This window comes from Grammomys surdaster, unplaced genomic scaffold, assembly GCF_004785775.1.
Source record: "Grammomys surdaster isolate TR1022 unplaced genomic scaffold, NIH_TR_1.0 126278, whole genome shotgun sequence".
Classification (NCBI taxonomy): Eukaryota; Metazoa; Chordata; class Mammalia; order Rodentia; family Muridae; genus Grammomys; species Grammomys surdaster.
The window spans coordinates 8,380,645-8,403,127 of NW_021621078.1; the positions used below are offsets into that span (position 1 = coordinate 8,380,645).

General features: G+C 48.6%; 1 protein-coding gene across 3 annotated transcripts in view; it reads left to right on the top strand.

Annotated features, from left to right (window-relative positions):
* The window catches only part of Rap1gap2 (RAP1 GTPase activating protein 2), a 183,708-nt gene that overhangs the window by 80,293 nt on the left and 80,932 nt on the right, over positions 1-22,483 (top strand). For all 3 annotated transcript variants that reach the window (XM_028759252.1, XM_028759253.1, XM_028759250.1), the window contains one exon: positions 1,930-2,014. In XM_028759252.1, the coding sequence (XP_028615085.1) occupies positions 1,930-2,014 (85 nt within the window). The remainder of the gene's footprint in view (positions 1-1,929; positions 2,015-22,483) is intronic.

Consider the following 22,483-nt stretch of genomic DNA (forward strand, 5'->3'; position numbering starts at 1 on the left):
GATGTAAAAATCTCACATCCTCCTCCTCCATCTCCAGGGTTGTTCCTGGAGATCCAGGACTGCTGTCAGTTAAGGTCATAAGTCATCTTCATAAATCATCTCAAGAGGCATGGGTGGAAGTTTTCAATTGAGCTTAGATAAGCCTGTCTTCTCTCATGGAAAATTTGCCTCTTCTCTGTTCTCTGTCAGCCTCCCAGCTCCCAAAGGAGGTGCCCTTATCTTTGCCTTAGGGTACCTGAGGGTGCTATTTCCTACCCTTGATCAACCTTCCCTCCTCTCCTTTCTGGCTTTCATGGGACAGGCTCATCAAGAGAAGCAGTGGCTGCTTGAAAGAGGATTGAATGGAAGAGGGAGAGGGCAGAGGTCAGAGGGCAGAGGGCAGGGGGCAGAGGGCAGAGGCTGTGCTGGACCAGCTTCAATGGGAGGCAGGTAAGGGCATAGCAGTAGTCACAGCTAAGTTGATATATGGAAATGAGGTTGGTAGCTTGTGTTGAGAGGCAGACAAAGCTGCTGCATCCACCCCCCCCCCCCCATGTGTATCTTGTCCTCTATGGTTCTTGGACCAATAATGGTCTCGATCAAGAGGGAAGAGACCTCTTTCACTCCAGCTATCCTAAGTCCTGTTACCATGGTGCCGGAAGAAGTAAGGACAGAGGCAGATGGAGGAGAGAAAGGGAGCTGGCCAGGGTGGAGTCACGCGGATCCTCAGCCAGATGTTCACCAGCCTCCCTGTCTGTCTGCTTAGAGGACAGAACGGTGGCCAGCTGCAAGGGACACAAGGGGCTCTGTGCTAGACAGTATGGCCCTGTCTCTAGCCTGGGTTTTCAAGAGGTGTTAGACTGTCCTAGCCTGAGGTCTTGGGCAGCCGGTATAAGACTGTATCTGGGCTCCAGGCTCCAGGCTCCAGGCTCCAGGGCTGGGATTTCTCTTTGGAAAGCTGGGGAGCATGGCTCTAGGGAATGTGGGTTTTCTTCATGAAGCAGCCTGGATTGGGGCTGTTATTACTAGGACAATGGATGGGAAGAAGTAGAGTGAGTGTTCACTCCAATGGGGAATGGTGGGTCTTGATCATTTAACACAGACACAGGCTGACTGTTGGGTGCTTCAGGATGGGGCTCCTGTGAAGCTAGGGGTTTTAACAGCTCAATTGTGATCTCTGTCAGTTCTCAGTACTATTGTCTTGACTTTCCATTCCTCCCCTCCAAGGCACATCAGAGTTCCTGGCCCACTGGGGGAATCCCCATCTCTGCCCAGATGGTCCTGTTGCATAACTTGCTGTGGAAGTTTCTCCCAATCTAAGCAGTCTGGTTGGTGATGGGACAGCAAACAAGCTCCCCCTGGTCACCAGCAAGGGCCAGATGGGAAGTGGGGAGTGTGTGAGAGCATCGTTTCTATGGCAACACAACTCTGTTTAGCTCCCTCAAACCTGGTCCTACCCTACATGGGCTAAAATAAGTTTTACCTGCAGCTTTTACAGCAGGCAGCCCTGTTCTCCCAACAGTGGGTCTATGCCAGCTCTCCCACCCTGTGGTGTGTGTGTGTGTGTATGTGTGTGAGAGCATGTGTTCAAGTGGACAGAGACACCCATGGGATCCCTGTCTCCCTCTGACCCCAGTCCTGTGTCTTTTAGAACTAGTGGTTCTGAGACTTTAGGTGCATCAGAATCACGTGGGAAGCTGGGTAAAACAGATTTTCAGGTTCCATCCTTGGAGATTCTGGCATGCACCTGGGGACTTACATGTCCTTAGGGGATCCTGATGGACCAGGGCCTTGCGCTAATACTGCTTTTGATATTAGTATATTTCAATGAAGAGATGTAGTCAACTCTGTATCATTCCAAGTCTTCAAACTCAGCCACTCTTAGATCACAGAAGGAAGGCTCAGGAAGGCCCTTGCTAACAGCTTCTGTGCCCTTTGGTCTCTTTGCAGGAAGCAGGAGCTGGCCAACAGCTCGGATGTGAGCCTCCCAGATCGGCCACTGTCCCCTCCTCTCACTGCTCCCCCAACCATGAAGGTAAGAGGCTCAAAGTCAAGAGGTGGGATGAAGGGAATGCTAGGAGCATTGTGAAGCCTCCCTGCTGTTTTAGCTTCTGGTCCAGCTGTTTCTGTTCTAATGGTAACTATGGAGGGCCCAACACTTCGGGAGTCAGCATCCTGATAAGTCTGGTGGAGTGAGACGAAAGGATGACTGAGGTCTGGGTGTCTGTGTCAAGGGGCAGTGGAGACAGACGGGCTGTGGTGGGATTGGCAGGATGCTTAGATTAGTGAGAAGCCATGTGGAATGATGGGGCCGAGAACAAGAAGTCCATATTGTAGGGAGGAAGCTGGGTGTTTAAAGGGGCTGCCATCCAAGGCAGGCAGGGACTAAGTAGACCCTCCTGGACTTGGACAGCACTTGATCAGCCCCTCTAGGCTGGCTTTGTTACCCTGGTCTCTGAGGGAAAGTGGCCTGTTGCTTCAGTCTCTGTGAGAGACTTGTTCTGAAGCTTCCATCAGAAAGAAGACTCGTTTGGAGAGAACCCTGTCTTTGATTCCATGCCTAGGACCCTCCCCCTTCCTAGGAAGGGGACTGTGTTCTCCTTCCAGGCCTTTCTGTGTTCAGTCACCCCCTCTAACTTCCACGGGATGACCACTCTGTCCTAGGCTAGTCCTCAGGGAGGACTGTCAGATCAGCTGCACACCCCCAACTTCCTCCATGCTTTGTTGGGTAAAGACTAGATCTGAGGAAGTCTCCTGCCTCCCAAGTCATCAGCAGACCTCAAGGCCTGTTGGCATCAGTCCTGCCTGAGGCTCTGTTCTGAGATGACTCACAAGAAACAATTTGGCTTCTCTTCCCTGCTGCTCTGTGTGGCTCCCCTTTCCCATGGCATCCCAAAGGCAGCAGATAAGCATCATCGCTTGGCAACCGTCAATCTCACTCTGAGCCACGATGGCAGCAGAGCCCTAACTGGCGTTCAGAGATGGGCAGCGTGTGGGCCAGGGTACAAGATGGTAATACAACTCTTATTTTTTTTTTTGGTGGGGATACCTGGGCATCCAAAGCCAGGCCACTTTTGTCAGCCTAGCCCGGGATAGTATGTGACCCAGCCGCTAGAGTGGTTTGTTGGCGTAGAGTAGTCCTGAAGAGGATGTGGCCAGGCTGAATTTCAGCCTCCCTAGAACTTCAGTTGGTCGTGGGAAGATTGTCTCTGCTCACGAACAGCAAGAGTTTCTGAGAGAATGAGGAAGCCTAGGAAGAGTCAGAGAGTTCTCTTGGCAGGCTTCACTCGCATGACTATTTAATTCATTCAACACTCAGTGTTTATTTGAATATTACGTTAGACAGGACTCTGAGTGACAGAAACACTACTCACTTGAGCCTAGGAACTTTCCCAGGCATGGCTTTATGGGGGGGGAGGGGAGTCGACCTCTCTCCCGCTTTCTTCTTTGATGTTTTTATTCTCCATGAAGCCCTGCTTTGGTGACGGCAGGATGGTGATGGCAGGATGGTGACGGCAGGATGGTGATGGCAGCTCCTATGGAATAAGTAGCTCTCGTGGAAAAAGAATAGCTTTTTTGGTCAGTAGTTCTTACAGAGTCCCAGGGAGGAAGCTCATTGGCCGGAGAAAATGGAGTGCTGTGATTGGACAGGTCTGGGTCTCATGACCTACACCAGGGAAACAGAGAAGGACTGAGGTGGCCCGGGGAGGAAAACTGAAGCACTGCTTTAAGGAGGGTAAACAGACTCAGAGTAGACAGGACCCACGACAGGGACTGCTGAGCCGACAGGCCCAGTGCTGGACACTTGCTTAGTGACCCAGGAGTGGACTGAGTACTGAGGTCTCTTTTTCCTTGGGGTTCATTGTTCACTCATTGAGCCAGAAGTTGAAAAGGGAGCCGCAAGAACGAGGGACAGTTAGGGAAGGTGAATATTCTCAGGGGAAGCTCTGTATCAATTAGGAAGAATAAAGTCATGGGGACTTGGAGAGATCTTGGAGAGGGCTGACGGGGCTTCTGTGAGAAAACACTGATTCAGCTGAGCTCTGAGAGTTGAGGAGGACTTGCACTAAGGTAGAGTCAGGGTGGCATTCAAGACCCTTGCTCTTCAGAGTGAGGTGAAGGGACCAGCCACACTCTCAGAGTCTGAGCGTCTCAGGAACGCAGTCTCATGCCCTGCTTCAGACTGCCCTGTGGGATCTGGATCTTACCAGTATCTCTGGTGACCAGAGGCACAGAGCAGCTTAGAGATCCCAGAGATGGAAGGAGAGGAACTGGAAAAGACCAGAAGCACTGAACCATCCTGAGTTAGGGTGGGAGAGTTTCAGCCTGAAGACGGGCTCTAGATCAAACAGATGACTTGCTAAAGATTTAAAATCTTCCCAGTTAAGGGCACTGGAAAGGTTCTGATTTGATTGTTTTTATTTTGTTTTAGACAAGGTCTTACCATGTAACTCAGACTCTTGATCTTTCTGCTTAGGCTTTCTGAGTACTGAGTTCACAGGTGTCCTCCAACCCTGGCTGTGATGGGGACTGTGAGCATTTACCCTAATGACTGTGAGAAGGATGTTTGGACTAGAACAGAGTGGGAATCAGCAGATGGACCAGATGCCACTGTCAGGGTCCCAGGGAAAAGCATGTGATCTTGTGCAGGGCACCAGCAGGCTTGTTTGGAAATAGAGCTCAGTCAGTGTTCTCAGGGGAAGGTTGATGAGACAAGGTGATTTGAAGAGAGGAGGCAAGAATTGTCTCAAGGTCTGGAGCAACTTAACTTGGTGCAAGCATTTTCTGAGTTGGGGTAGCCCAGCAGAGAGAAGAGTCAGATTGTTCATGTGATGTTTTCAGGCCTAAGGCTGTCTAGGGAGAAGAGGGAGTGGGAAGAAGACAGGTCCTTAGGATGGTACTCTGGAAGAAGCTGGGCATAGACACAGAGGGAAAGAGCAGTAACTTCAAGGTGAGGGATGAACAGCTGGGCCAGCTGCTGGGAGAGGCCAAGCATGGTGTGGACTGTGCAGAGGAGCACGGGGCAGAGTGGCCTGGTGTTTGCTGGGATATGACTAAGACCCGTTCAGGGGAGATGAGGTGACAGCAGATGGCAGCCCTGAGGAATGGAGACACTGAGAGTCAGAGGATGTTGACAGTCCCCTGTGAGACCAATGAAAGGAGGGGGGAGGGTGTAGGAGCCTCAGGCAGACTGTCAACCATCCTTGGTGAACTCTGTGACTCACGATCAGAAAGCATCTCTAGATCCAGACTCTGTCTTTTTTTTTTTTAAAACAAAACAAAACAAAACAAAACAAAACAAAACAAAACCCAACACTTTGAACTCAGCTCAGGAAGTCCTCAGCCTATGAACTAAGGGATCTGGCCTTGCCCTTCTAGGTGGAGATCTTGTGTGCTGCTGGTATGGGCTCTATATCTTGTCTCTCTGTGTCTGCCATGGTTTGTTTTGTGGCTAGGGTTTGACTCTACAGCTAGGAAATGTCACCATTGTATGAAGGTAGCTTTCCAGGGATTTGAAACCACAGTGCGCACAGCACCCTGACTTGTTCAGCACAGACAGCAGAGCCCCATGGCATGCTCAGCGCTGCTGCTCCTTGTGGGTTTGTTCATCCTGCCTGACGCAGAGCTCCTGGAGTAACCCCTTTCTTGGTCTTTGGGATCCTTGACCTCCAGCTTAGGGTGGTTGAGTTGTTGTGGACAGCTTGAGACCTTCTGGTTGAAGGAGTGTGCTCTGGGTCCTTGTCTGAATCCCCGTTCCCCCCCCTTTAAGATTTATTTACTTTTGTTAAATGTGTATAGGTGTTTCTCCTGAATGTATATATGTGCACTCTGTGTGTGCAATGCTTGTGGAGGGCAGAAGAGGGTGCCCTACTCACTTGGAACTGGAGTTATAGATGGTTGTGAGTAGCCATGTAGGTACTAGGAATTGAACTCAGGACTTTTGGAAGGATGGTCAGTGCTCTAAACCACTGAGCCATCTCTCCAGCTTGCTCCCCACTCCCCACCCTGTTTTATATCTAGGAGATCTCTCCTTGCCTCCCTGTTTTTGTTTCTATTTCCAGGGTCATATCAGACAATCATATTTTTATTTTGAACTTTTTATGCTTTGATGATTTCACACACACACACACACACACACACACACACACACATACACACACACACACACTATTTGATAATCACACTCCATTACCCTTTCTTGTCCTCACCCTTGAATGCCCACTGAGCCCCTTTTCAAGTCCCTTCTTATTTCCATGTTATTTTTTGAGACACGGTCTCTCACTGGCTGAGACCATGCCAAGTGAGCCAGTCTGGCTGTCCAGCAAGCCCTGGGGTATCAGATCCAGCCAGGAGTCTGTCTTTGTCTCTCTAGAGTTAAGGTTAATAGTACACATTGCTGCATCTGGCCTTAAATTTGTTTATTTAATTGTGTGTGTGTGTGTGCACGTGTGTACGTGTACCACATCGTAAGTGTGGAGTTCAGAGAGTAACTTGTAGGAGTTGATTCTCTCATTCCATCACATGTGTCTCAGGCATTGAATTCAAGTCATTAGGTTTGGTAGCAAGTGCCTTTACCTGCTGAGACATATCTGTTGGCCCCATGCCTGGCTTTTTAATGTGTTCTGGGGATTGAATTCAAGTCTTCATGCTTACATGGCAAGTATTTTACTGTCTGAACCATCTCTCCAACCCCTTGAATCATTTTTTTTTCTTTCACCTGAGCAGGTGCCTGGCAAGAGAAGGGCTCACCTGTTCCCTTGGTAGTGTGACTCGGGTGCAGAATGCTCCTTTGGGTCAGGGAGTGAAGATCCATTTCCTTTATAGATAGGTATAGTCTGGTCCTCCTCTCCCTCTGTGCAGCTTGTTTTCCTAGGAGATTGCCTACCCCCAATATGAAGCTGGGAAAAAGCTGAGCAGATGGGCTGAAATGGGAGCCCAGTTCCCAAGCTGAGGATGGGCAGGGTAGGATGGGAGTGGGGTTGGGGGCTGGCTGCCTGGGTGTGCACTGGATTGCTGCCAGGGTTTTAGTCTTTATGAGTTTGGTTTCCATGTTCACAAGGACCAGTTTAGCAAACTCCCCAGTGTACCTGGCTTTGTGTGGATTCCCCTGGGAACGCCCAGAAGCACTGGTCCTTGACCCTCAAAGAGCCTCTACAGGAGACCTTAACTTAGCAGAGGAAGCCAGATGGCTCAGCATGTGACAAGCTCACAGATTAAAAGTGGCTTCTTAGTGGGGAGGAGGTGCTAAAGAAGGGGCAGCCAGAAGAGGCCATAGGAAGCAAGGTTGGGCTGCCCCCTGGGGCTGTAGACATGACCTTCCTGTACTGAGGAGGGGGAGGAATTAGGCCCCACTCTCAGATTCTCTTCCATCAAGGAATCTCCTAGATGCTGATTTCTCTAGGGCACAGGATGGCTATGACCTGAACTGGCAGAGTTGTCCTTGGAGCCCTGAATAGGCTGGTCGATGTGACCCTTGTTTAGCTTTCCAAGTCCCCCTCATGAAACCCTGAGGCACTCTGGGTCATATGTTCTCCAAAGGAGAACGTGGTGGAGGCTGGAGGTTCTCCGAGAGAGCTGCAGACTGTCTGTTCCTATGTGCTCCTCAGGGCTTTGTCCCCCAGGGCCACTAATCCCTCCTCCCACTTTCTCTTAGTGTTAGTTGAGGCAGCTGTACAAACTTTGAATGTGTGAATAAAGTAGGCACCTGGGGAGCTTCTCTGCATCCCTTTGGGCTGAGGCTCGCTCACCCCCCCCCCAGGCTTACTATTTGCACACTCTATATTTGTACTTACTATACACACTCTGCCTCCTCAACATGGATCTCATGGCCAGTCCACCTCTTTGCTTTGTTCCTGGTGCCAGACCCACCCCTCCCTCCTTATTACTGAACAATTTTCTGTCACATAAAGACACCACAGTTGGTTTGCTTGTGTTCTGGTTGAGGGACAACTGAGCTGTTTTTGGTTTGAGCTGTACTAATAGCCAGAAGCAGTGACTGCTGAAGTATAATCTGTTTGGACTTGTGTCTTCCTCTGTCTTGGATTATCGAGGAATAGAATCACTCCATTAAAGAGTAGTGAACTTTTTGTTGTTTCTTTTTAGGAGACCTGAGTCTCATTCTGTAGACTAGTCTGGCCTTAAACTTGCCAGTATCTTCCTCCCTTCGTCTCTTGAGTGCTGAAGTTACAGGCACGTGCCACCATGCTAGCCTGGTAAAATCTTTATTTTGTTATTATTTTTTCTTGCAGAGCTTGTGCATGCTAGACAAGTGTTCTACCTCTGAGCTATACCCTTCACCCCGAATCTTAAACGTCACTTGAGACTGACAGACTGTCAGTGCTTGCACTGTTGTGCATGTCACCAGCAGTGCCATTAGGTCCTGGCTGTTCTGTATTTTTACCAACATTGACCATTGTCAATTTTTAGCGTTTTGATGATAGACGCCTCAGTAGGTATATGTTTGGCAGCTCACTGTGTTTAATTTGCGTTTTTCTAATGACTGATGATGCTGAGCCTAACGGAGATCTGTGTCTACTTACTTTGTGTGTGGTTTGCTGTTAGGGCCCTGGTCATTTATCCTCATATCGGCATGCAGTGTCCCATCATCTGTGGAGAAGAGCTCTTTCCCCATTGCGTTGCTTGGGTGTCTTAACCATGAAACCTGCTGGCCGTAGATGTCCTCCCATGCACTGTATAGCATCTCTGCCAGTCGTGGCACCTCTCTAGCTGAGGAGCTGAAAACACGACTCCACCTTCTTCCCTGTGTATATAGTAGGCATTGATCATAGTGTCCTTTCCTGAGAGCTTCCACATGACCAGAATCCTGTCCCACCAAGCTCTGTGGAAAGCTCCTGGTAGTCATTTGGAGCTGTCATTTGACAGGAATCACTTTTGGCTCCTCTGCCTGAAATAGTCACAGGAGGTTTGCTGAAGGCCCTGCAGCTGCTTGGTGGCAAGCCTGTGGTGTGTGCCAGAGCCGGTGTTCTAACCACTATCCTACACTACCCTAGCCACTACCCCACAGGCTGGTAGGACCTTCTCAGCAAGGGCATAGGGACTCTCACTCCTGCCTCTTCCCCTCCGTGATGAGGGCAACACACTGCAGGAGCAGTTTGAGCAGTCACGATGTAATCCATGACACCGCAGGTACTCTGTCATGGGCTCCTATGATGGTGATCCAGGACAATGACAATGATGTTCTTGTCCCTGAGAAACAGATCATCACCACTTCTCTTTAGAGAACCCAGACCTAGCTTGTGTAAGCTTTGACTGTTTCCATTACCTCTGGACACTTGGTCTTCTGGCAGGTGGCCCTCTAGAGGAGCCCTGCTTTGTAGAAAGCATCAATGAAAACTGTCTAGGGTCCAAAATCAGCTTGGGGAGGAAAGGATTTGCTTCACCTTACACTTCTACATCACAGTCTCTCACTGAGGGGAGTCAGGGCAGACCCTCAAAGAGTACAGGGACTGGAGGCAGGAGCTGATGCAGAGGCCATGGAGGGTGCTGTTTACCAGCTTGTTCCTCATGGCTTGCTCAGCCTGCTTCCTTCTAGCACCCAAGACCACTAGCCAAGGGCACAAGCTACAGTGAGCTGGGCCTTCTCTCATCAGCTATCAATAAGCAGTCCGGTGGGGACATTTTCTCAATTGCGGTTCTCTTTCTGAATGACTGCAGTGTCAAGCTGATAAAAACCAAACCAAATCCAAAACCAAAACCAAAACCAAAAAACCCACTAGTACAGAGACAGTCACCAACTTTTTCTGAGGTTTCCACGTTTCCAGGACCTTGTACCCTTTCTCCTCTGAGTGGGTGGGTCAGAACAGTGAGGCTCCCTGAATTGTCTCTCTGGGGACCTCTTTCCCCTCTCCTTTGATTCTGCAGCCCAGACCCCTTTCTGAACCTTCACACTGGCCCCATGGTCCCCTACTGGTGTAGATACCAATATAATCATGACCTGGTCCCTAAGGGGCTTCTTCAAACTAGTAAGACCTATGAAGTAGTAACCGTCACAGTTTGTGGAGCCAGTCTGCCAGGGATGAAGGGGCTTCTTAGCTGTGGGAATATTCTGAGCCTTACCTTCCTCATTGTAGAGTAGGGACAGGAAGAGTTCCCATGTGGTGGATGCTTGTCAGGAGCTTGTCATTAGTTGAAATTAGTTGACATTTTCATTCAGAACATACATGTATACATATGTGGCTTGTGTTACTTCAGTGTCAGTATTGTTCCTCAAAAAAAAAAAAAAAGAAAAAAAAAGAAAGAAAGAAACTTTCTGCAAGAGGATACTTTGTCTCTAAGATAGCTGTGCTTAGTGCTAAGGTTAGAGTTAAGGTTAAAGTTAGGGCTAGAGTTAGGAAAGGATTCAAACCTCCTTTCTACTGTTGCTACAGTGTTTCTTCTGAGGACTCTCTGTCCTCTGCCTTGGCAGGCATCTGCAGCAGAGGAGCCAGTACTTTGGGAGCTTCTGTCTCAGACATAAATTGTGGGTTCAGATATCCCTGGGATGCTTCGAATAGGATAAAAGTAAGAAATCTTAGCCTATCAAGCAGATGTGGAGGAGTGGTGTTCTGGAAACTTCTGACTGGAGCATTGAATTCTCAGAAGTCTACTCCGACATAAGCAGGAGTTACACTCCAGGTAGTTTCTATGGGGACAGGAAGGGCCTACAAGGCGGTCTTAGAGGCTTTCAGAAGGGGATCGTACAGAGCCTTGGATTCTTTGGGACTAACGGGGAGCTCTGAGATTGGCCTTGGAACACTTTCTGATCTGTGGGTGCCCACCAAGAATTTCCCAAGGCCAGTTCCTTTTTCTGCAACTGGTGTTGAAACAAGCCTGTGTTTCTGGACAGATGCTGACATTGTGGGGAACATTGAAAAGCTCAGGGTAGGGCATCAAAGTTCTGGGAAGCAGTGTGAGGTGCAGAACTCAGCCTGAGCTATCTGTTGTCTGGGTATTGGGTGCTCGGAGAAGGTGAGTCAAGGCCCAGTCTGGCCTGCCTTACTCATTCTGAAGACCTTGATGGAATACTTAATATTCAAGGTATATCCCTGAGGATGCTCTCTGGGCTGTGTATCCTAGTTATGACATGTGCCTTTGGAGGCCTGACCATTCGCCCTGCCTCAGAACTTAGTGCTTGGTCCTATGACCTCTCCTAGTAAGTGCTGGGTCTAGCTGGGTCTGGCACAGAGTCTTGGTCCTAAACTTAGATTTTGGTTTTCAAAATTTCTCTCTCTTCGTCTCGTTTCCTGTGTCTCTGCCTCTGTGTGTCTGTGTGTCTGTCAATCTCTCTTTGTGTGTGTCTGTGTGTCTGTGTAAGGATTGGAGGACAACCTATGGGAGTTTGCTTGCTCCCACCATCATATGGGTCCCAGGAACTGAACTCAGGTTAACAGGCTTAATAGCAAGCACCTTTATCTGCTGAGTCATGCTGCTTCCCTTTGATCCTAGAGTTTAATAATCAACAATGCCACTAAGTGCAGGTCAGTAAGGCTCTGAGAACCTCAGCTGTGACAGGTCCATTGGATCACTGTGTGGCTTAAGGAGGACATGGGCTGGCAAGGGTTTTGTGAAGGTCTGGACACCATACAGGTGGTATATTTCAGTTTCTTTAGAGATTAGCAGTTGCCATTGTGGTCAGTGAACCAAACACCTGTTGGGTGGCTTTAATTACAAACCCATGTTTCTCTTTTAACTGCCATACACTGCCCTGAGACCACTTGGCAGCTGGGCCTGCCAGATTCTGTCCCTAGCCTACTCCTAGCCCTTGCCCAAGTGTCATTGACCACTTCCTCAAGCTTAGTATCTGGGGCTTTGGGAACCAGTGGGTGGTGATTTCTTTTCTTCTTGAAGCATTGCCACTGGTGCAGTTCCAAGTCCTAATAGCTTGTGTTTCCTTCTAAGCCCCAATAGATCATAGTGTCTCCTACCTGTAGTCTCCCGCCATTCTGGCCCTGACCTCCTACAGACTCCCCGCTCCTGGCTGAGTGTAGAGCTGGAGTTTTGAGTGTTGGGGTGTCTGTCTCTAGAGCCTCTGTAACCATTACCACAAACTTAGTGGGCGGCTTAAAATAACAGCAATGTATTCTCCCACGGCTCTTCAGGCCAGAAGTCTGAAATCAGGGTGTCAGCAGGACCTTGCTCCCACCAAAGTCTGTGAGGGAGACCTTGCTTGTTCTTCCGGCTCCTGGTAGCTCTAGATATTACTGCTTGCCTTCTTCCGCCTCTGTGATTCTGTGGCTGCTTGTCTCCCTGGGTGTCTCTACTTTATGTGTCTGGACACTTGTCATCCGATGAGCCCTCTGGGTAGTTAGTCCAGGATGGTGATTGCATCTTGAGAGCTGTTTCAGTTCTGTTGTGTTCCTGCGCCTTAGACTGGGTGAGTTACAAACACCAGACATTTGTTTCCCACCATGCTGGAGGATGGGAAACCCCAAATCAAGTGGCTGGTGGCTTTGGCATCTGGAGAGGCTTGTTTCTGCTTCCAAGATGGCACCTTGCTGTTGTGTCCCCCCACATGTGGCCCTTTTGCATATGACTCCATTTGTTAGTATAGTTCCATCCAGTCCTTTTATAAGACACTGATTTCTTTTGTGGGGTCAAAACCCTCACGAGCCAGTCATCTCCCAGAGGCTTCACCTCCTGATGCCATTCTCTTGGGCCTTAAATTCTAACACGTAGATTTGAAGGGATGCACATTCACACCATGGGATCTGTTAGTGTGCATCCCATGGGCCACCATCCTGTCACATGGTCCCATCCACAGACTTCTGATGTGCACCTGTCTTTTGGGTAGGGGTAGCATTTGACCTGATATAGGGTCTGGACTGTTCTACCCTGAGAGCTCCTGGTGGGAACGTGATGAGGCCCATAGCCTGGTCAACACTTAATCCACTTGTGTAGTTGTTAGATGTGGTTGTATTTGTCTGCAAAGGGGAGGAGTGTGACAAGGTTGGGAAGACCTGGCCTTTTACAGCCAAAGCTCACACAGGCAGGGATGGCGCTATCCGTTTCTACTGCTGCCATAGAACCCAGTATGCACGGAGTCCACAGTAGATGCTCAATAAATACTCACCTATAAGTGATAGATGAAACCTCTTGATTGATCCATATTAGAATGTGGATGTGTGTGAAAAGCCCAGTATTCTTCTAGAGGATTTCTATTAAGACTTGTCTTTCTTGCAAGTAAACAGTAACAACAAAACCCAGCTCCATGCAACTACTTTTAACGAATGTATGCTTATTGTGAAATGTTTAAGCAACATTAAGTACAAAGAAGTACATTGTTAATAATGCCTTAATGATCCTGTTATCCAGAAATACCCAGTATTACCACTTGCTAAGCATCCAGAAAGCTTGGCATCATACAGACAGATAGAGAGCCATGCATAAATGAGATCACTCTGTTTATGCTCCTTTGTAATAATAAAAAGAGCCTAATTCAATTTTCCTTGCATTTATCCAATGAGGCAAAAACCCAAGTGGCTCAGAAGGAATTGCTGGAGTGGAGAGAGAGAGAGTTCCTCTCTAGAAGAGACAGTGTTTTTCATGGGTTCTTTAAAGATTTTGAGAAAGATCATTGTAAAAAAAGAACCAAGCCAGGGATGGTGGTGCACACCTGCAATCCCAGATCATGGGAGGTAGAGGCATGAGGATCTGAGTTCCAGGCTACCCTTGGCCATATAGTGAGTTTGAGGTCAACCTGAGCTACAGTGACCTTGTCTCAAAACCAACAAGCTGGCAATGAGGCAAGCCTTGGAACATGTAAAAGATTAATACTGAACGATAGTGCTCCTCTGCGTTGTGACTGGCTGCCTGCTTTGGAATGTGAGAATCAGGTGGGTTTTGGAGGGAAGACAGTACTGCCTGTGAACTTGACCCCTTGAAGAGTGTTCTCCTTTTGAGGGGAATGGCTGTGGGTAGTGCATTTGTTTTTGCAGCTGCGTGGACGAAACCTTCCAGAGCTTGGAACTCCATCACATGTGGTAGCCATGCTGAACCTATCTCAGGATCGAATTGTGTCTGTGAGAGGGTAGCATGGGCTGAGCTAATTTGATTTGGCATGGAGGGGGCGTGTCTAGAAGTTTCTGAAATGTCAGATGTTAATACAATGGCTGGCTGACTCTACAATGGTTAGTGAGTGGATGGCTGGGTAGCATCATTTGTTGTACAGGAGGGATGCATGAGAAAGGAAAGGGGAAGGGGAAGAAGAAGAAAGTAGGTAGAAGGAGGGAAGGAAAATGGAAGGACGGAGGCTGGTGGCAGTCATCAGGAGGGTAGGGAGAAGAGAGTTGAGGTGAGTCTGGCCAGCATCATCAAGGAACATGAGCTTCAGGGCTAGACTGGATTTGTGCTCTGACAGGCTTTGGCAGCCTGATGGAGCTTACAGCACTCTTAAGAGGGATGCACCCTGCAGTCCTTTGTAGCAGGACCTGTTGTATTTCTTGAGCCCTTTCTTCTCAGGGTCTGGTCCTGGTGATGGTCTGGCCTCTGAAGTAACTAGAAAACTCATCTTGTCTCAGAGGATCAGGATGAGAGCCAGGTCAGACGCACTCAAGGCCTTGTCCCACTGATGGTATCCAGGTGGCGCTCTGGAGTCTCCTTTGGGGTTTTTTTTGCATGGTCAACAGATCTGGGCTATGGGGGACAGGAGACAGAAGCTGGGGTGGATTTAGGGAGGGCCCAAGGCTTAGTGACTTCTGATTGAATTGGGAAGATGTGATCCGTAGGAAGGGTAGAACCATAGAGATGGCCCTTTGAAATCAACATAAGATAGCTCATGGCCTTGGTGATCTAGGACTGGCTGTTGAGGGAAGAGGGGCCTGGATAAGCTAAAAAAAATAATAAATTTAGGAAGCCCCTAGACAGTGACCCCCTCCCCACTCCTACTTTCTAAGAAGGGATTGATTCAAGGATATCTGGGGGGGGGGAGAGAGGATTTCATGCTAACTGACTTTCAACGCTCCTCAAATATCCATTTAGCAAAGCAGAAAGCAGGTCAGGAGCACCCATTTGTTTTTTAGAAGCTGGAAGGTCCTTCTGTAGTGCTTAGGGCAGTTAGGGACCTGTCACAGGGACGCTCACAGGCACCTGAGTGTAGTGATGGTGGTAGAGGTAGGGACCAGGCAGCCAGGCAGCCAGGCTTCCGTGCAGCAGTTCAGATGTTCACTTTAACCTTTCTTCTTGTTTATTTACTTATTTATTTAATAATTCATGTGTGAGCATGTATATCTGTACACATGTGTGTGGGTGTACACATGCCACAGTGTGCATGAGGAAGTCAGAGGACAGCTTTCAGAATTCAATTTTCTCCTTCTTCTATGTGGGTCTTAGGGAATGAATTCAAGTCATCAGGCATTGTAGCAGGCTTTTGTAAAGACTGTCTCACATAGCCCAGTGTATTAGGGTTCTCTAGAGGAACAGAACTTACATAATGAATCAATCTACCCACCTTCCTGTCTTTCTGCCTGCCTGTCTATCTGTTTATGTCTGTCTGTTTGTCCGTCTGTCCGTCTGTCCGTCCATCCATCCATCCATCCATCCATTAAGACAATTTATAAGGATGGCTTACAGGTTCTGGTCTAGCTAGTCCAACAATGGCTGCCTACCAATAGAAGATCTAAGAATCCAGCAGTTGTTTAGTCCACAAGGCTGGATATCTCAGGTGGTCTTCTATACATGCAGAGTCCTTAAGAAGTAGGCTGCAATGCCGGTGAAGGAGTGGACTTGTTGTCAGTGAGGTTGGGGGCAAGCAGGCAAAGAAAGCCAGCTTCCTTCTTCCATGTACTTTATCTAGGCAACCAGCAGGCAGTGTGGCCCAGATTAAAGGTGGATCTTCCCATACCAAAAGACCTGGGTTAAAGGTGGATCTTTTCATCTCTGAAGACCTTGATTAAAAGTTTGTCTTCCCGCTTCAAATGATTTAATTAAGAAAAAAATCCCTCACAGGAATACCCAGTTTGAGTTTTAGTTAATTCTAGATGTAGTCAAGTTGACAACTAAGGATAGACTCAGATTGGCCTCAAACTTGCTATGTAATTGAGGGTGACCTTGAACTCCTGACCCTTCTACCTCCACCTCTGAGTGCTGAAATCACAGGTGTGTGCCACCCTGTCTGGCCTAGCATTTCAGTTTTGAGGAGCAGTGAATGGTTAATAGAGACAGTTCCAGAATGTGGTGGTTTTGGGAGGACCCATTTCCTAGCCCCATTCAGTTTCAGGTAGGCCACCTATATGCTAGGTGTCTGGTCCCATGCTTTGTCTCCAGAGCCAATGACTCTGAGCCAATTCCTTCTTCTCATGCTACTACCGTGTGGGTTTCCTCTCCTGATGATGACGCTGTGCCCACCTGGGTCATGCTGCTGCTTGTTCCATATCAGGGCAGCCTGTATTCTATCTATAACAGCAACACTCATGGCTGGGTAAGCTTATACATCTGTAGTTCTGGGGCTAAGGATGAGGGCATCTCTGTGGAGCAGATGGGTCGTCCTTATGGTTCAGAGGCGGGGCCAGGCCTTGTTCAATCCTTGCCTCTTCATGTGTAAGACAGGGAACCACACCAGCTTACATCTCTGAAAGATTTCATGGTCTTGTGACTGAGGCTCCTCCATTCGGGTTTCATTGTTTTGTGAACCTGTCACTGGTGAGTTCTCACATGCCCTTATCTTGATCATATACCTTGGGGTTGGAGATTTGTTGAATGTTCCTCTCTATGTTTTTCTAAAGAGGAAAGAAAGCTTCATACCCTGTTATCACATTAGAGTTGAGACATGACCTCAGTTTAAAAATAGTTTTTGAAGATTTATTGATTTTAATTTACATGTATGAGTGTTTTGCCTGCACCTGGGTCCATGTACATTTCTCATGCCCGAAGAAGTCAGAATAGGGCACTGGATGGATTCCCTGAAACCTGAGTTACAGATGGTTGTGAGCCATCATGTGGGTGCTGGGAATTGAACCCAAGTCCTCTGCAAAAGCATAAAGCGCTCTTAACCACTGAGCTACTTTTCATTCTCTTGATTGCTTTGTAATGTTCAGTTAGCAAACTTGCAGATCCTACATGAAGGGAGAGAGGGGGAGAGAGAGAGAGAGAGAGAGAGAGAGAGAGAGAGAGAGAGAGAGAGAGAGAGAATGAGTGAGAATGCTTTATTTTCTCAGTTATAACAGAAGCTTGTCAAATTTTTTCATTTGTTTAGATTTTTTTTTTTAAACAGGCTTTCACTATGTAGTACTGGCTAGCCTGGAACTCAACATGTAGCTCAGGCTGGACTTGAACGTATAGATCTACAAATCTCTGTCTCCTAAGTGCTGGGATTAAAGTCATTCACTCTGAATGAACATTTTTTTTGGAGACAGTCTCATGTAGCCTAGCCTGGTCTCAAACTTGCCTCTTACGTGCTGGGGCTACAGATGTGCACCGTCATGTCTGGCTTTATGTGCCACTAGAGCTCCTGGATAGTGAACCCAGGGCTTGAGGTATGCTAGCCGAGCCCTCACTAAAAAGAGCTGCACCCCTTTCTCATTTTTTTTTTTGAGACAAAGTCTTGCCATGTTTTGGAGGCTGACCTGGATTTTACTTATTGCCCAAGCTGGCCTGGAACTCATGGTCCTGCCTGAATGCTGGGATTATAGGCATATAATACCACCATCCCCAGCCTTTATCTACCCTTTTCTTTAAAGTGCCATTGCTTGCCTCCAGTCACACATCGCCATCCTCCTCTGATCTAGCTTAAATTTTTCTTGCTGCACATCCAGACTGCTGTCTCACAATCTGGCAGTGGAATCTGCTCAGAGGTAGATAATGACACCTAATCCCCTATAAATCTGATTTCTGCCTTGTTCTAAACCACAGCACAAATTTGCTTCCAAGACCCCTGTCATCTCTTTGTTAGTGGAGTGGGCATCTGTGTGTGGGCCCGGGGTCATTAGGCTGAGGCCGGGAGGCGACTCATTGTGCTTAGATAACCCCAGGTGACCTGCCTGGTATGGAAACTCCCCCTCCTCCTCCCCCAGGTCAGATAGCGTTGCCTGGCTACGGGAGGCTCCAGTGGGGAGAGAGAACAGGCACACATGTTTAAAATTCAATATTGTGTCCTGGCAAACACTCCAGCGGGGCCTTCCAGCCCACTGGTAATCTCTAATTCTCCCCACTCCTTGTGGGCGGGGCTCTGCCCTGAGACCCAGATGGTCTCTTCTGGGAATTGTCTGTCAGCTGTTGTGAGGGTCAGGGTGGGGGGGGGCTGGTCACTACCTTGGATCATTCTGAGCAGATTCCTGGGAGGCCTGGGCTGGCTGGTGCAGACCTGTCCTTTAGAGGGTATCCCGAGGAAGAAAATCTAGCAAGGCCTAGTCCTGTCACAGGTAGTGTCCTTTTGAGAGGAAAGGCTACTTTCAGAGAACAGCCCTTCTCTAGGTCACACAAAGGGCATCTGTGACTCTTTCCATGGGACCATCTGTAAACGGAGACTCCTCACTAAGTTGGTTGAATCTGAGTTTGAAGGTGGGATTCCAGGTGTGATATGGCTGGCTTCCCTGAAGCCTCGTTTCTTTCTGAGGTAGTTCAAGGGCTCCTCAATGCTGCGTCCTGATAGAGGAGCAAGGGAGTGAGCAGACACTCCTATGTGCAGTGGGAAAGTAGGCCACCTCCTCTTCCATAGGTTCACACAGCCTTTTCAGGCATCCTAGAAGCATCTAGTCCGTCGTGTCCTTCCTGACAGGAAGGCATCACGTGGATCCAGCACTGGAGCTCAAGAGCAAGTCGGGTGATTTTTTTTTCTTGCATGTGCAAGCCTCTCACCCATAGCTCAGAATCCTCTCTCCACCCACAGCCCCTCTCCAAACACAGCTGGGAAGCTGTCCCCCCCAACCCCGTGGGTCTTCCATGCATGCCTCTAGTGAGGTTTCAGCTCCTCACACACCACAGGGTGTTAGGAGGATCCCCACACTCACTTATAGTGTTATTGAATATTTCTCACGGGTGAATTCTGCCTCGGGCCTGGAGACACACACAGCAGGAGACAGCAGGTACAGTTCTTATCCTCACGTGCCTGACTTCTGGACAGAGAGACACTGTGATCAGAAACCCAGCACCTGACTGCATTGGTCAGAGAAACCAAGCACCTGCTTGGGTGCTCTGAGGGAGAGACATGCATTGTGTTTTGGCATTGATGACTTTAAGGGTGGGACATCAGGGTTTCTATTGCTGTGATAAAATACTGTGACGAAAAGCAACCTGGGGGAGGAAAGGACTCACCTCATCTCACACTTCCAGTAAGAGATGTCACTGCAGGAAGTCAGGGCAGGACTTGCACAGGGTAGGAACCTGGAGGCAGGAGCTGAGGCCAGGCAGGAGCACTGCTTACTGACCTGCTTCTCATGGCTCTCTCAGCCTGCTTTCTTATCTCCTACTCTGGACCACACTCAGTGAATTGGGCCCTACCACATCAGTCATCAATCAAGGAAATGTACCATAGGCTTGCCCACGGGGCAATCTGGTGGTGAGGGGGACATTTTCTCAACTGAGGTTCCCTCTTCCAAAATGACTCTAGGTTTGTGTCAAGTTGACAAAATCTAACCAGCACAAATGGGAAAGACAAATGTGTTTCCTTGGGTCTTGCGAAGCGTCTACAGGAAGGGGACAGGTAAGCTGTGCGTCATAGAGAAGGAAGGGCTTTGTGAAGGGCAGGCAGAGTACATCTGGGCCCTGGAGATAATAAATGCAAAGTACATGGACAGGTAAGCACCTGCTCCTGGGGAGCAGACAGGAATTGTGGCTGCAGGGGCATGAGTAGGGGAGGGCATAGAGGTAACACACATGCACACACATACACAGATACACACATGCACATACACACATACACACACACACACTCACATACACATGCACACACACATACACACATGCACACACATATACACATGCACACACACATACACACACATACACACACATACACACACACACTCACATACACAAACACATACATACACATACACACACATACACACACACTAACATACACACATACACACACATGCACACACACATATACACATGCACACACACATACACACACACTCACATACACAAACACACACATACACACACATACACACACACTCACATACACATATACACACACATACACACACATACACACACACTAACATACACATATACACACACATACACACACACACACACACACACACACACACACGGATCCTGAGAGTGGGTTTGGATATTTTAAAAAATAATTTATTTTTATTTTAAGTATATTGGTGGTTTGACTGCATGCATGTCAGTATGAGGGTGTTGGATCCCCTGGAACAGGAGTTCCAGACAGTTGTGAACTACCATGTGGTTGCTGGGAATTGAACCTAGATCCTCTGGAAGAGCAGCCAGTGCTCTTAATCACTGAGCCATCTCTCCAGCCCCATGGGTTTCTCTTTTTAAGGATTATGTTTTGGTTAGTATTTGTGTGTGTGTGTGCGTGTGCGTGTGTGTGTGTGTTGCCGTCAGAGCACAGCTTTTGGGACTGGTTCTCTCTTGTCATATGGAGCTTAGGGATGGAACTCAGGTCGTCAGGCTTGGTTGCAAGAGTATTTACATGCTGAGCCATCTCCTTGCCCAGAGGTTTGAGTTTAATTAACAGAGAGATGTGATTTACATCTGGCAGCCGTGTGTGGAGAATGGATTATTGATCAGCAGATGTGGGAGGAGGGAGACTTCATGAGAAGCTGTCACTAGAATCCAGGGCCTTGGACCTGGGCAGTCAGTGGAGGTGTCAAGAGTGAGTGAATGGTCGTTATGTTAGAGAGGCCAAGTCAATGGAATGGGCTGGTGGCAGGGGAGGGGAGGGAGGAAGCTAGATGGATAGGCCAAAGGAGACAGGAAGAGTCTGTCACAGAAGGTGTGGAGTGTGTGGAGGAGGGGGCCAGGCCTGAGACTCCACCCACTCCAGAAGGAAGAGTGGTTCCCAAGTGTGAAGCCCTGGTGCCTGCTCTGCCGCTGAAGATAGAGGGCTCCCTTTGCATCCAGGTGCTCTGCGCTCTTGAGGTGGATGACTTGTGCTGCCTGCCAGCTCCAGGAGATGGTGCTCTGTAGATTTCACTGTGTGCCTGCTGTGCTCTGCCCTGCTGTGCTCACCTGTGTCCCTCCCTTACCTAACAAACACATCCCTACCTTTAGGCCTTCGAGGGCAAGCCATGGTGTTCATATTCCTGGTGGCCCTCTCAAAAAAGTTACTCACTAGGTACCACTTGTCAAAGTGATACCTACTAGGTATCTAGATATCACTAGGTACCTACTTGTCAAAGTGACTTCTTGATTTAGTGAAAATGGCCCAGGATGGTGGTACATACCTGTAATCCCTGCACTTGGAAGACTGAGGCAGGAGGACTGGAAGTTCAAGGCCAGCCTGGGCTCCAGAGTGATACTGTTTAAAAAGAAAAAAAAAAAACAACAACAAAAGAACAAACAAAAACAATGAATGAAGTTGGGTCTGTGCTTTAGGCCCAGGGCACCTGTTCCTTAGGGAGCTGAAAGGCCCTGGGAATGCAGGTAGGATTGAGTGAAGCTGGAACTCTTGGATGGATCTACATGCTGGGTTCTGGGCAATCCACTGTGATCTGGAACTTCTTTGACCTCTGCCTGTAGGCTGTTTCTCCCCTGGGACTCACTAGCCACTCCCCCTTGTAGCCAATACCATCAATGACAAATTAGCTTGTGGCTAGGGAACAGGTCCTCAGCGCCTCAGCTGCACACTATGTTGGCTGGGTAGACCCACTGCCCACTTCCAGACTCACCGTTCCGCTCTCTTAGACCTTACCTGAGCCAACACAGCTTCCTCAGTCAGGGCAAGGACATCTGATAGGCCTCACTTGCTTTGCTGGCTGGTCCACTGTTGCAGTCTGGCCTTGCTCAAAAGCTTTGAGTCCCAGATGTGCAAGGTGGCTTGCACCCTTGAGATCAGGGCTTCTCGCCATTTCTGGCACATGTGCTGGATACTTCCATCGCTTTGGCTAGCGAGGTGTTGGGTTATGAGCAAAAGGATAAGGTTCCTTGATGTTCCCTTGCTCCAAGACCTTCCTCTGTTGTCTGTGATCCTGAGCCTGGGTCAACTGGGGAGGCAAACTGGAACCAGTGGCGGATGAGAACTGTTTGTGACAAGCAGGCATGTGCTGCTGATCTCTTTTTCCTTGTCTTTGGGGCCCATCACCCTTAGAGGGACTGGGAGTGTGTTTGCGATGAGTGTTTACTGTGTGTGTGGGGTGGGGGTGGACTTGAATGCAAATGTTTTGGGTAGCACTCTGTTATGCCAGCCCAGTGTTTGGGGTGTCAGGGGTGGGGTGGATATTATGGGACTCTGCACTGTGAATGCATTTTCAGTCAAATGATTTTCCCCAAGCAGGAACCTCTGGGCCTGGAATGGACAGTCTACTGTTCCTCCCATAAACCTAGTTAGAGTCTTCATTTGCCCTAGCACCCCATTTATCAACCCCAGCCGCCA